This window comes from Eriocheir sinensis, chromosome 69 (assembly GCF_024679095.1).
Source record: "Eriocheir sinensis breed Jianghai 21 chromosome 69, ASM2467909v1, whole genome shotgun sequence".
In the NCBI taxonomy this organism is placed as follows: Eukaryota; Metazoa; Arthropoda; class Malacostraca; order Decapoda; family Varunidae; genus Eriocheir; species Eriocheir sinensis.
In genome coordinates, this window is record NC_066577.1 from 6,793,193 (window position 1) to 6,806,789 (window position 13,597).

Sequence of the window (13,597 nt, forward strand, 5' to 3'; positions counted from 1 at the left end):
GCCCCTCCTTGTCACGTGACCTTTTTGTGTCTTGTCGTAAATTGACGATGACCTTTCCTTCTCTCTCAGGTGGTACTTCAATATTTCTCTCTCAATTTCTGTCCATATAAGTCTCTCTCTCAGGTGGTACTTCAATATTTCTCTTGTTTCTCAATTTCTGTCCATATATAAGTTCTCTCTCTCTCTCAGGAGGTACTTCAATATTTCTCTTCTGCTTCTCAATTTCTATCCATATATAAGTTCTCTCTCTCTGCCCTTTAACGTAGACAAGTGCCAGGTCCTTCAAGATGGAACAAGAAATAAGAAGTTCGATTACGAAATGGGCGGCGTTAAACTCACAAGCGTTCAATACGTTAAGGACCTGGGGGTCAAAATCGCGTCAAACCTCAAATTCTCACATCAATGCATCGATGCAGCAAATAAAGCGAACAGAATGTTGGGCTTCATTAAAGAAACTTTTTATTCAAGAATAAAGATGTAATACTTCCGCTCTACAATAGTTTAGTCAGACCCCACTTGGAATATGCGGTGCAGTTTTGGTCTCCCCACCATGCAAAGGACATTGCTAAACTAGAAGGTGTTCAGCGTCGGGCAACCAAAATGATCCCTTCCTTGCGCAACAAATCCTACGAAGAAAGGCTTTCCACCCTTAACATGTTCTCTCTTGAGAAACGTCGCCTCCGAGGAAAACTGATCGAATGTTTTAAAATACTTAATGGTTTCACGAATGTAGACAGATCAACATTGTGTATGATCGATGACACTTTGCGAACGAGGAACAATGGCACAAAACTCAAATGTAGACAAGTAAATTCAGACTGCACCAAATTTTTCTTCACCAACGTTGTAGTGCGAGAATGGAATAAGCTCCCTCCGTCAGTGGTCCAGTGTAACACGATTGACTCCTTCAAAAACAAGCTCGACCGTCACTTCCTTCAACTTAATATTAACTAGAGTAGAAAAGCAACGTTTTGGAGCCTTCTGATTAGTGTAGATTCACTTAGGTTTAAGGACAGACCACCTAGTCTGGACCATGGGGTCTGTGATCTCTCTCTCTCTCTCTCTCTCTCTCTCTCTCTCTCTCTCTCTCTCTCTCTCTCTCTTATCTTTCTTTGTTTTCCTTTCCAATTCTCTTTGTCCTTAGCCATATGCATGCAATCTCTCTCTCTCTCTCTCTCTCTCTCTCTCTCTCTCAAGGGTAAGCATGTATCATTAAACACAAAATAAAAAAGAAAGAAATATAAAAGTCACAATAAAAGAAAGATAATAATAATAATAATAATAATAATAATAATAATAATAATAATAATAATAATAATAATAATAATATGAAACAAGAAGAAGAAGAAGAAAAAGAAGAAGAAAAAAGAAGAAGAAAAAAGAAGAAGAAGAAAAAAGAAGAAGAAGAAGAAGAAGAAGAAGAAGAAAAAGAAGAACAAGAACAAAAAAAAAGAAAATGAAGAAAAAGAAGGAAAATATAGAAAAAGAAAATGAACAAGAACAACAAGAATAGGAAAAGAAGGAAGAAAATGTAGGAAAAAATAAAGAAGAAGAAGAAGAAGAAGAAGAAGAAGAAGAAGAAGAAGAAGAAGAAGAAGAAGAAGAAGGAAAATTAATGTAGGAAAAAATAAAGAAGAAGAAGAAGAAGAAGAAGATGAAGAAGAAGAAGATGAAGAAGAAGAAGAAGAAGAAGAAGAAGAAGAAGAAGAAGAAGAAGAAGAAGAAGAAGAAGAATTAATGTAGGAAAAAATAAAGAAGAAGAAGAAGAAGAAGAAGAAGAAGAAGAAGAAGAAGAAGAAGAAGAAGAAGAAGAAGAAGAAGAAGAAGAAGAATTAATTGTTCCTCCCTCACCTCTCTCACCTTGCCTATCTTCACTAATTAAATCCATTCTTCCTCCTCCTCCTCCTCCTCCTCCTCCTCTTCCTCCTCCTCCTTCATCTCCCAGCATCATCAATTCTCATCTCACCCAGCATCCCTTCCTATACCCTCATCTCTGCCTATCTTCTTCTTCTTCTTCTTTTTCTTCTTCTTCTAATTAGTGTAGCTTCTATAATTACGGTCCACTATCTTATAATTATCTTTATCTACGACTAATGCTATATCTTAAACACGTAGGTTATGATATTAAGTTAAAGTTGTAAGTTGGGACGCAAAATTACGAAAAGATTAAGTTACTGTTATAAGTTGCTATCTCAAATTACTATGTTCGGTTACAATAAAGAGTTGCCTTGCCTGTCCTTTCCTTCCCTTCTCTTCCCTTCAATCCCCTTCCATTCCCTTCCCTTCTCCTCATTCTCCTTCCTCCCTTTCCCTTCCCTTCTCTTCCCTTCAATCTCTTTCCCTTCCCTTCTCTTTCCTTTCCTTTCCCTTTCATTCCTTCCCTTCCCTTCCCTTCCCTTTCCTTCCCTTCCCTTCTCTTCCCTTTCCTTTCCTTCCCTTCCCTTCCCTTCCCTTTCCGTCCCTACCCTTCTCTTCCCTTTCCTTCCCTTCTATTCCCTTTCCCTTCCCTTCCCTTCCCAATCTATATCTATCTATCTATCCCGAACCCTTCCTTTCCATTCCCTCTATCCTCATCCCTATCTCTCCTATCTAAGGCCTTGGGAAACAGTTACATGTCCCCAAAACGTTTAAGAGTATCCGAATCTGTACCGAACCCTCTCTCTCCATCGTCTCTGTCCTCATCTCCTATCTCTCCTCCCCCTCCAGGACTGTCGCTGCTGCCGGGAGGTCCATCTGAGGGCGAGGGACATCACCCTCACACATTGCTATGACGCTGACGGTGCGCGGCTGGCGGGGGCGAAGGGTAGTCTGCAGGTGAAGCTTCGTGAACCAGCTGACTGCCAGTGCTTCAAATGTGGCGACTCGACCCGCTGAAGATGAAGTGGTGGCGGTGGGGTAGTGATGGTGGTGGTAGAGAGAGAGAGAGAGAGAGAGGCTGGTGGTAGTGGTTGCAAGAGAAAAATGGTAGTAGTAGTAGTAGTAGTAGTAGTAGTAGTAGTAGTATTGATAACAGCTTAGAATTAAATAAAGAGATGATCAAAAATTATATCTGGAAGAGGAAGAAGAAGAAGAGGAGGAGGAAGAAGAAGAGGAGGAGGAGGAAGAGGAGGAGGTAGAGAGAAGAGGAAATTGATAATATATAGTAATTTAAACACTACAACTACTACTACTACTACTACTACTACTACTACTACTACTACTACTACTACTACTACTACTACTTCTACTACGGCTAGGCTATTAAACTGTAAACTAATTTGATTGAAGATTGAGAAAATACTTTATTGAAGAAACTCATGTATTTTAATAAGCCTTTGAGATGGAGGAGGAGGAGGAGGAGGAGGTGAAGGGAAGGGAAGGGAAGGGATGGGAAGGGATTCAAGGGAAGGGAAGGGATGGGAAAGGATGGGAAGGGAAGGGAAGGAAAGGGAAGGGAAGGGAAAAGAAGAGAGAGAGAGAGAGAGAGAGAGAGAGAGAGAGAGAGAGAGAGAGAGAGAGAGAGAGAGAACTTCACACATAATTATATCCATTATCTCCCCAATCCTCCCCTCCACACGTCAACCATACAATCAACCACCCACTTAATCTTACAACCTTACTTAAAACAACCTAAAAAACAACTTAAATTCACCATAAAACGAAGAAAAAGGAGAAAACATTAATATTTACCTTTCGAGAGAGCAGCGGGTACCCTCCTCCCCCTCCGAAGGCTGGGCGGCCACTGAGAGAATGGAGGCAGTTTGAGGGTGACTAAAGTATCAGGGAGTTGGACAGCACAGGGATGAAAGAGTGGAGATACTGGTTAACTCTTGCATCAGGGAGTTGGACAGCACAGGGATGAAAGAGTGGAGATACTGGTTAACTCTTGCAACAGGGAGTTGGACAGCACAGGGATGAAAGAGTGAAGATGCTGGTTAACTCTTGCATCAGGGAGTTGGACAGCACAGGGATGAAAGAGTGAAGATGCTGGTTAACTCTTGCATCAGGGAGTTGGACAGCACAGGGATGAAAGAGTGGAGATACTGGTTAACTCTTGCATCAGGGAGTTGGATAGCACAGGGATGAAAGAGTGAAGATGCTGGTTAACTCTTGCATCAGGGAGTTGGACAGCACAGGGATGAAAGAGTGAAGATGCTGGTTTACTCTTGCATCAGGGAGTTGGACAGCACAGGGATGAAAGAGTGAAGATGCTGGTTTACTCTTGCACCATGAAGGAAGTTGAAGGATACTCTACATGTATTACAGTTTTTCCAAGCTTTTTATTTACATTGTTAGTTGATCATTATTCTAAACTCATAAGTATGACTCCCTCAAACAGACACATTGATAGCTTGTTCAGATTTCCTTCTTCCGCTTACTTCTGTTCTTCTTTTCCTTTCTTGTTTCTTCTTCTCTTCCTCATTTTTTTTCTCCCCATTTCTGTTTTTTCTCTTCTTGTTGTCCTTCTCTTCCTCTACCTCCTCGTGCGGACACATCGAGGGTGCCGGCCGCGTGGTCAGGCCTGTCAGCAGAGCCAGGGCGGGACTGCCGAACACTGCCCTCCACCACCACACAACACCTCAGCGGAAGTGGGTCTTCATGTGCTGGGCAATATCCTGCTTCAGCTTGAAATGCTTCCCACAAACATCACACTTGAACTTCCTCAGGCCAGAGTGTCGGAAGATGTGCTTGTTCAAACCAGACTTACGACTGAACCTTCGGCCACACTCTGGGCACTCATGAGGTCGTTCACCAGTGTGTATAAGGGCGTGCTCTTTTAGGTTACACTTCAGGTGGAACTTTTTGCCGCACTCACGGCATTCATGGGGTCGTTCATCAGTGTGGGTTCGGGTGTGATCTTTGAGGGTTCTTTTCTGGCTGAACTTTCTGCCACAGTCTTGGCATTCATAAGGTCGTTCACCAGTGTGTGTAAGGGTGTGTGTGATGAGGGTCTGCTTCACAGTGAACTTTTTGCCGCACTCTTTGCATTCAAAAAGTCGTTCACCACTGTGGATAGCGGTGTGATCCTTGAGGTGACCCTTCTGGTGGAACTTTTTGCCACACTCTTGGCATTCATGAGGTCTTTCACCAGTGTGTATAAGGGTGTGTTTCTTGAGGTTACCCTTCCATTTGAACTTTTTGCCACACTCATGGCATTCATGAATTTTTCCATCAGAGTGTGTGGGTGTAATTGTAGAGGCCACCCTTCCCAGGGAGTCTTTGGCCACACTCTGGGCACTCATGGTTTCCTTCAGCAGTGAGTGCAAGGCTGTGTCTGGTGAACTTGCTCTCAGTCTCCAATCTTCTCACACTCAAACGTTCCCTTTCCTTTATGGCTGGAGATGCCAGCAGCAAGGTGGTGGTGGTTCTCCTGATCACCCCTGATCCTCACACCAGGGGCAGTCTGCTCCTGCTGGTCCCGGCGACTCAGGCTGCTGCCCGGCCCCACAGCCTCCTCCACAACAGAAGTCAGCGGCAGCGAGGACGCAGCGAGCGCTGGGCACAGCACCGCCTCAGCAGACCCTGACCGCTGCGCCAGCACCGGCCCAGGCTGTCGGGATAGACCACACAGCCTCAATGAAACATGCTTCAACACAAATACCGAGGGTTGCTGCAAATTCCATAATTGTAGCACAAAGTTTTACAACAGTTACTGTTTAGACAAGCAGTAATGTGAGGACCACACTCAAGCGCCCCCTCATGTGGCCAAGCCTGGCCCTCCACCACAGTGCCGCTGCCTTGAGTGTGTCTCCCCAACACGCAAAGGTCATTGCTAAACTAGAAGGTGTTCAACTCTCTTGCCCCCTACACCAACTATTTCCAAACGCCAAAAATGAGGTTAATCGAGTTCTAATGAGTGTTCTTTTAGGTTCACGGTACAGAAGAAGGCTCAGACTACCACCAGGGTCATAAAAGTAGTACCCCTGGAAATGCCCTAAACTCCCACGAAAGACTAGTAAATTACGTGTTCTAATGAGCGTTCTTTTAGGTTCACGGTACAGAAGAAGGCTCAGACTACCACCAGGGTCATAAAAGTAGTACCCCTGGAAATGCCCTAAACTCCCACGAAAGACTAGTAAATTACGTGTTCTAATGAGTGTTCTTTTAGGTTCACGGTACAGAAGAAGGCTCAGACTACCACCAGGGTCATAAAAGTAGTACCCCTGGAAATGCCCTAAACTCCCACGAAAGACTAGTAAATTACGTGTTCTAATGAGCGTTCTTTTAGGTTCACGGTACAGAAGAAGGCTCAGACTACCACCAGGGTCATAATAGTACCCCTGGAAATGCCCTAAACTCCCACGAAAGACTTGTAAATTACGTGTTCTAATGAGTGTTCCTTTAGGTTCACGGTACAGAAGAAGGCTCAGACTACCACCAGGGTCATAAAAGTAGTACCCCTGGAAATGCCCTAAACTCCCACGAAAGACTTGTAAATTACGTGTTCTAATGAGTGTTCTTTTAGGTTCACGGTACAGAAGAAGGCTCAGTCTACCACCAGGGTCATAAAAGTAGTACCCCTGGAAATGCCCTAAACTCCCACGAAAGACTAGTAAATTACGTGTTCTAATGCGTGTTCTTTTAGGTTCACGGTACAGAAGAAGGCTCAGACTACCACCAGGGTCATAAAAGTAGTACCCCTGGAAATGCCCTAAACTCCCACGAAAGACTTGTAAATTACGTGTTCTAATGAGTGTTCTTTTAGGTTCACGGTACAGAAGAAGGCTCAGACTACCACCAGGGTCATAAAAGTACCCCTGGAAATGCCCTAAACTCCCACGAAAGACTAGTAAATTACGTGTTCTAATGAGTGTTCTTTTAGGTTCACGGTACAGAAGAAGGCTCAGACTACCACCAGGGTCATAAAAGTAGTACCCCTGGAAATGCCCTAAACTCCCACGAAAGACTTGTAAATTACGTGTTCTAATGAGTGTTCTTTTAGGTTCACGGTACAGAAGAAGGCTCAGACTACCACCAGGGTCATAGAAGTACCCCTGGAAATGCCCTAAACTCCCACGAAAGACTATAAAGTAAATTACGTGTTCTAATGCGTGTTCTTTTAGGTTCACGGTACAGAAGAAGGCTCAGACTACCACCAGGGTCATAAAAGTAGTACCCCTGGAAATGCCCTAAACTCCCACGAAAGACTAGTAAATTACGTGTTCTAATGAGTGTTCTTTTAGGTTCACGGTACAGAAGAAGGCTCAGACTACCACCAGGGTCATAAAAGTACCCCTGGAAATGCCCTAAACTCCCACGAAAGACTTGTAAATTACGTGTTCTAATGAGCGTTCTTTTAGGTTCACGGTACAGAAGAAGGCTCAGACTACCACCAGGGTCATAAAAGTACCCCTGGAAATGCCCTAAACTCCCACGAAAGACTTGTAAATTACGTGTTCTAATGAGCGTTCTTTTAGGTTCACGGTACAGAAGAAGGCTCAGACTACCACCAGGGTCATAAAAGTAGTACCCCTGGAAATGCCCTAAACTCCCACGAAAGACTTGTAAATTACGTGTTCTAATGAGCGTTCTTTTAGGTTCACGGTACAGAAGAAGGCTCAGACTACCACCAGGGTCATAAAAGTAGTACCCCTGGAAATGCCCTAAACTCCCACGAAAGACTTGTAAATTACGTGTTCTAATGAGTGTTCTTTTAGGTTCACGGTACAGAAGAAGGCTCAGACTACCACCAGGGTCATAAAAGGAGTACCCCTGGAAATGCCCTAAACTCCCACGAAAGACTAGTAAATTACGTGTTCTAATGAGTGTTCTTTTAGGTTCACGGTACAGAAGAAGGCTCAGACTACCACCAGGGTCATAAAAGTAGTACCCCTGGAAATGCCCTAAACTCCCACGAAAGACTAGTAAACTACGTGTTCTAATGAGTGTTCTTTTAGGTTCACGGTACAGAAGAAGGCTCAGACTACCACCAGGGTCATAAAAGTAGTACCCCTGGAAATGCCCTAAACTCCCACGAAAGACTTGTAAATTACGTGTTCTAATGAGTGTTCTTTTAGGTTCACGGTACAGAAGAAGGCTCAGTCTACCACCAGGGTCATAAAAGTAGTACCCCTGGAAATGCCCTAAACTCCCACGAAAGACTAGTAAATTACGTGTTCTAATGAGTGTTCTTTTAGGTTCACGTACAGAAGAAGGTTCAGACTACCACCAGGGTCATAAAAGTAGTACCCCTGGAAATGCCCTAAACTCCCACGAAAGACTAGTAAATTACGTGTTCTAATGAGTGTTCTTTTAGGTTCACGGTACAGAAGAAGGCTCAGACTACCATCAGGGTCATAAAAGTAGTACCCCTGGAAATGCCCTAAACTCCCACGAAAGACTAGTAAACTACATGTTCTTGGGCGCAGAAATGTTTAAAAATATGGCCCTGTGACTCCATTACTTGTCAAGATAATAAAGAAACTCAAACATCAGCTGAAAGACGAAAGGATGGTGAAAAATTGTCCGTCAGGTTTCTTATAAACAGAAAAACACGGCTGCTGTGATTTATTGAAGGAAAAAAAAGTGGCAGTATTCTGGGACACATCAATTGGTGATTTTGGTAATTTTTTGCGCAGGAGCAGTGAGACATATTAAAAATTTGAACGGACATTTTTAACTATTGATGCCAAAAGTGGAAGTATTCTGGGACACATCAATTGGTGATTTTGGTATTTTTTTGCGCAGGAGCAGTGAGACATATTAAAAATTTGAACGGACATTTTTAACTATTGATGCCAAAAGTGGTAGTATTCTGGGACACATCAATTGGTGATTTTGGTATTTTTTTGCGCCGGAACATGAGACATATTAAAAATTTGAACGGACAATTTTTAACTATCGATGCCATGACCAAAACTACCCAATACCGTACATACTGAGTGAACACGCTGGCCCTCATCAACGTTCACGGGTAATAAATGTTTATATTTTTTTCCCGTACAGAATCACGAGGTCTTATGGAGATACAAGCAGATCTTATTGCATTTACCAAAGTCTTCAAGGAAAAAAAAACTTAGAACAATTGAAATGAAATTAATGTACCCTTTACTAATACCAAGCGGCGCATCCCCGTACTGGTCTATAATCTTATGTCTTAATGGTCTAGAAAATATGTTCAGTTAAAGGAGGTGGAGGGTCGAAGCCCATTAGGCCATTAGGTTATGTTAGGTTTGGTTAGGTTGGGTTGGGTGGGGGGGGCGAGGGGGGGTGAGGCCCTTTCCGTTACAAGTCAAGGTTGGTTAGTTTAAAAATAATTTGTGACTATTGAGAGAGAGAGAGAGAGAGAGAGAGAGAGAGAGAGAGAGAGAGAGAGAGAGAGAGAGAGAGAGAGACCTCACACGCTTGCTCGCATAGAAAACGGGTGTGCATGGCAGAGCGGGGCGGTGTGCTGCGGGGAACTGTAGTATTCCTGATAGATGTGCCACCCCTATTTTTTTTTTTTTTTTTTTTTACTGGTTTGTGCAGAAAAAAAACTATCTCCACAAAAAAATTAGTCATATTTTTTCCATGAAAATGTAATCTGTGTCTTGAAAATAAAACCCCTACTCCTGATACATGTTTGCCTTTTTCTTCACCGACGTTGTGGTGCGAGAGTGGAACAAACTCCCCGGTGCCTTCCTCCAGTGGTGCAGTGCGGCACCATTGTTCCTTTAAAACCAAGCTCGACCGACACTTCCTTCAACTTAATATTAACTTGAGTAGAAATCCAAAGTTTTCGTGCCATTTGAGTAATAAAATTCGGTAAATATGGAGAATCACAACGTGCCTCAATATTGCTCCCGCGGCATTGCTATAGTCTGTTCGGAGCATGAAGTCGGTTCAGGGTGGAGCTGGTATCGTCGTTTACCTCTACCCATGGTGCCAAATCAGCCTTCGTACATGCGTCTCTCTCTTATTTCCCATCCATGTGCTATTTGAAAGCGATATTTTATATATTCAGTATATAGTAAAGGAAGCTACATAGTACAATGAGTGTCGATGTTTAGGATTATAACAAGGATTTGTATAAATTCTGTGACATGTGGCAGCGATTTTTTCCCATGTTGCCACGTTGTGGTGGTGGTAGTGGTGGTGGTGGTGGTGGTGGTCGGTGTGTCCCCCTAGGTCCCTCCCCCGGGTCGAGAGGGAGAGAGAGGGAGAGAGATAAACAGGTGGGTTGTGGGTGGGTAGGCCGGGAGAGAGTGCTAATCTGATAATTGGCGGTCGAACTGGCAGCGCTGCACTCATGGGAATTCTGGAATCTGCCACACCTTGAACCGACTTCGTGCTCCGAACAGACTATAGCCTTCCCAAGCCTTCACGTACTGTTGTGTTGGTCTGGTGTTACCGGCGCGTCAAACACGCTGCGTCCACACGTCAGGAATAACAGACAGCATTCCTGTCCCCTGCAACAAGCGCCTGGTGGTGTGGAGGGCCATGAAGACCAGGGAAACTGTGGGGAAAAAGCAGCTATTGTAATGGTGCTGTCTGCCTGGCATGAAGCGTTTCTGTGCTCTACTTACTTACGGCCAAAATATATATTTTGTAAATAAAGACGCCAATATGGCCGCCGTGTGGGGCACCGCCATTATGATGGCGACTGCGCATATTCTATAGATGCAGGTAACCCATCTCTTGCTATAAGGGATCCAGTGTTAAAGGAAAATCGAGTGTTAAATGTAAGAGATTCCGGAGTCCAAGTAGTTGGTTTGGGAGGCGTCGCGGTCAGCTGCTTCCTGGCTTGCCCGTGCCGAGGGTCAAGCCTCTCCAGTACTTGGAGGAGAAATGGCGGATGGACGTGGCAACATTCCGTCCAGTAAAGGTAAGAGGGGGGGGGGAGGGTCCAGTCCCCCCATGGTTAGCAGGGGGGTCGAGGGGGGCAAAGCTCCCCCGTTAGCAGGTCGTAAAGTTCGGTTGGAGTAGTTTAAATATGCTCCCCCACCCAAATACCCCGCCTTCCCGCGGGTCCCCCAAGATCGTTGGGGGAAGGGGATTAATTCGGCTTTTTCTTTACTTTTAAGGACTGCCGCCTTCATGTCTTGGTTAAGGGACATATATTTAGGCCCCTAACCATAATATGGAGACGTAATATCGTATTTTGGAGGCGCAGAGTGATTCTCCACAATTACCCATGCTGACTCCCTCATCAGATTTTAGACTGCACCCCCTGGCACTCCTGCACACCCCTGGCACTCCTGCATACCTCTGGCACCCCCTGGCACTCCTGCACACCCCTGGCACTCCTGCACACCCCTGGCACTCCTGAACACCCCTGGCACTCCTGCATACCTCTGGCACCCCCTGGCACTCCTGCACACCCCTGGCACTCCTGCATACCTCTGGCACCCCCTGGCACTCCGGAACACCCCTGGCACTCCTGCACACCCCTGGCACTCCTGAACACCCCTGGCACTCCTGCACACCCCTGGCACTCCTGCATACCTCTGGCACTCCTGAACACCCCTGCATACCTATGGCACCCCCTGGCACTCCTGCATACTTCTGGCACCCCCTGGCACTCCTGCACACCCCTGGCACTCCTGCATACTTCTGGCACCCCCTGGCACTCCTGCATACCTATGGCACCCCCTGGCACTCCTGCATACCTCTGGCACCCCCTGGCACACCTGCATATCCCTGGCACCCCCTGGCACTCCTGCACACCCCTGGCACTCCTGCATACCTCTGGCACCCCCTGGCACACCTGCATATCCCTGGCACTCCTGCACACCCCTGGCACTCCTGCATACCTCTGGCACCCCCTGGCACTCCTGCATACTTCTGGCACACCCCTGCACACCCTGGCACTCCTGCATACTTCTGGCACCCCCTGCACTCTGGCACCCTGGCACCTGCATACCCATGGCACCCCTGGCACTCCTGCACTTCTGGCACCCCTGGCACTCCTGCATACTTCGGGCACCCCCTGGCACTCCTGCACACCCCTGGCACTCCTGCATACCTCTGGCACCCTATGGCACTCCTGCATACCTCTGGCACCCCCTGGCACTCCTGCATACTTCTGCCACCCCCTGGCACTCCTGCACACCCCTGGCACTCCTGCACACCCCTGGCACTCCTGCACACCCCTGGCACTCCTGCATACCTCTGGCACCCCCTGGCACTCCTGAACACCCCTGGCACTCCTGCAAACCCCTGCCACACCCTGGAACTCCTGCGTACTTCTGGCACCCCTGCACACCCCTGGCACTCCTGCACACCCCTGGCACTCCTGCACACCTCTGGCACCCCCTGGCACTCCTGCACACCTCTGGCACCCCCTGGCATTCCTGAACACCCCTGCACACCCCTGGCACTCCTGCATACCTCTGGCACCCCCTGGCACTCCTGCATACTTCTGCCACCCCCTGGCACTCCTGCACACCCCTGGCACTCCTGCATACCTCTGGCACTCCTGAACACCCCTGGCACTCCTGCACACCTCTGGCACTCCTGCATACCTCTGGCACCCCCTGGCACTCCTGCACACCCCTGGCACTCCCCTGACACCCGAGGACTCACTTGTAATGGCAGGAAACGCCTTGTTCTGCCACAGGTCCGCCTTCTTCTTCTTCTGTTGACCTGTAAGGCTTTGTGTCGCTGCTCAGGTCCTCCTCCTCCTCTCGGTCCTCCCACGGCCTTGGCTCTTGGTTATTGAGGATGCCACGCCCCAGCTGATCTTGGTCTTGATCTTGACATCACAGGCGACGTCACGGCATCCTCTTCTCGCTTCTCAGGTCCTCCTTGGTTCTTCCTCACTCTTCCGTAGTTCACTTCATGTGCACGCCTATGTACACTTTGCCTGCCATGACCTCGGTTTTGCGGGTCCCTGTAATGCCTGCCACTGACTTTTGTAACGGGAACTCCTGGGTACATTGCCGGGCTCCTAATGTGCTGACACACTACCCAGGAATTGCGAGCTCCTAATGTGCTGATACACTACCCGGGAATTGCGAGCTCCTAATGTGCTGATACACTACCCGGGAATTGCGAGCTCCTAATGTGCTGATACACTACCCAGGAATTGCGAGCTCCTAATGTGCTGAAACACTACCCAGGAATTGGTGAGCTCCTAATGTGCTGATACACTACCCGGGAATTGCGAGCTCCTAATGTGCTGATACACTACCCGGGAATTGCGGGCTCCTAATGTGCTGATACACTACCCGGGAATTGCGAGCTCCTAATGTGCTGATACACTACCCGGGAATTGCGGGCTCCTAATGTGCTGATACACTACCCGGGAATTGCGGGCTCCTAATGTGCTGATACACTACCCGGGAATTGCGAGCTCCTAATGTGCTGATACACTACCCGGGAATTGCGAGCTCCTAATGTGCTGATACACTACCCGGGAATTGCGAGCTCCTAATGTGCTGATACACTACCCGGGAATTGCGAGCTCCTAATGTGCTGATACACTACCCGGGAATTGCGGGCTCCTAATGTGCTGATACACTACCTGGGAATTGCGAGCTCCTAATGTGCTGATACACGACCCGGGAATTGCGAGCTCCTAATGTGCTGATACACTACCCGGGAATTGCGAGCTCCTAATGTGCTGATACACTACCCAGGAATTGCGAGCTCCTAATGTGCTGATACACTACCCAGGAATTGCGAGCTCCTAATGTGC

At 46.9% G+C, this 13,597-nt stretch overlaps 2 protein-coding genes and 1 long non-coding RNA gene across 24 annotated transcripts in view; 2 read left to right on the forward strand and 1 right to left on the reverse strand.

Annotated features, from left to right (window-relative positions):
* Positions 1-3,293, forward strand: part of LOC126988547 (partner of bursicon-like) — an 11,625-nt gene extending 8,332 nt beyond the window's left edge. The window contains exon 4 of the mRNA XM_050846877.1: positions 2,707-3,293. Within this exon, the coding sequence (XP_050702834.1) occupies positions 2,707-2,874 (168 nt within the window). The 3' untranslated portion in view covers positions 2,875-3,293. The remainder of the gene's footprint in view (positions 1-2,706) is intronic.
* Positions 3,294-4,237: 944 nt separating this feature from the next.
* Positions 4,238-12,735, reverse strand: LOC126988546 (gastrula zinc finger protein XlCGF49.1-like). 19 transcript variants are annotated; one of them, XM_050846857.1, is made up of 3 exons: positions 12,484-12,735; positions 10,288-10,414; positions 4,238-5,530 (listed from the first exon to the last, which is right to left on the reverse strand). In XM_050846857.1, the coding sequence occupies exon 3, from the start codon at positions 5,220-5,222 to the stop codon at positions 4,560-4,562; it is 663 nt and encodes a 220-aa protein (XP_050702814.1). In that variant the 5' UTR covers positions 5,223-5,530; positions 10,288-10,414; positions 12,484-12,735; the 3' UTR covers positions 4,238-4,559. The 19 variants fall into 19 exon arrangements, with proteins under 19 accessions (XP_050702814.1, XP_050702813.1, XP_050702817.1 ...); XM_050846856.1 differs by lacking the exon at positions 10,288-10,414 and having other exon boundaries at positions 12,484-12,720; XM_050846860.1 differs by lacking the exons at positions 10,288-10,414; positions 12,484-12,735 and adding an exon at positions 12,423-12,470.
* On the forward strand, positions 5,543-8,159 carry LOC126988548 (uncharacterized). 4 transcript variants are annotated; one of them, XR_007742231.1, is made up of 5 exons: positions 5,543-6,208; positions 6,326-6,445; positions 6,566-6,802; positions 7,044-7,997; positions 8,118-8,159. It is a non-coding gene; the product is annotated as an uncharacterized LOC126988548 (long non-coding RNA). The 4 variants fall into 4 exon arrangements; XR_007742234.1 differs by lacking the exons at positions 6,566-6,802; positions 8,118-8,159 and having other exon boundaries at positions 7,044-7,835; XR_007742232.1 differs by lacking the exons at positions 6,326-6,445; positions 8,118-8,159 and having other exon boundaries at positions 7,044-7,835.
* Positions 12,736-13,597: the final 862 nt, after the last annotated feature.

Coding starts and splice junctions, on each gene's coding strand:
- LOC126988546 (XM_050846857.1), bottom strand. CDS start 5,222: ATGAGTGCCCAGAGTGTGGCCAAAGACTCCCTGGGAAGGGTGGCCTCT.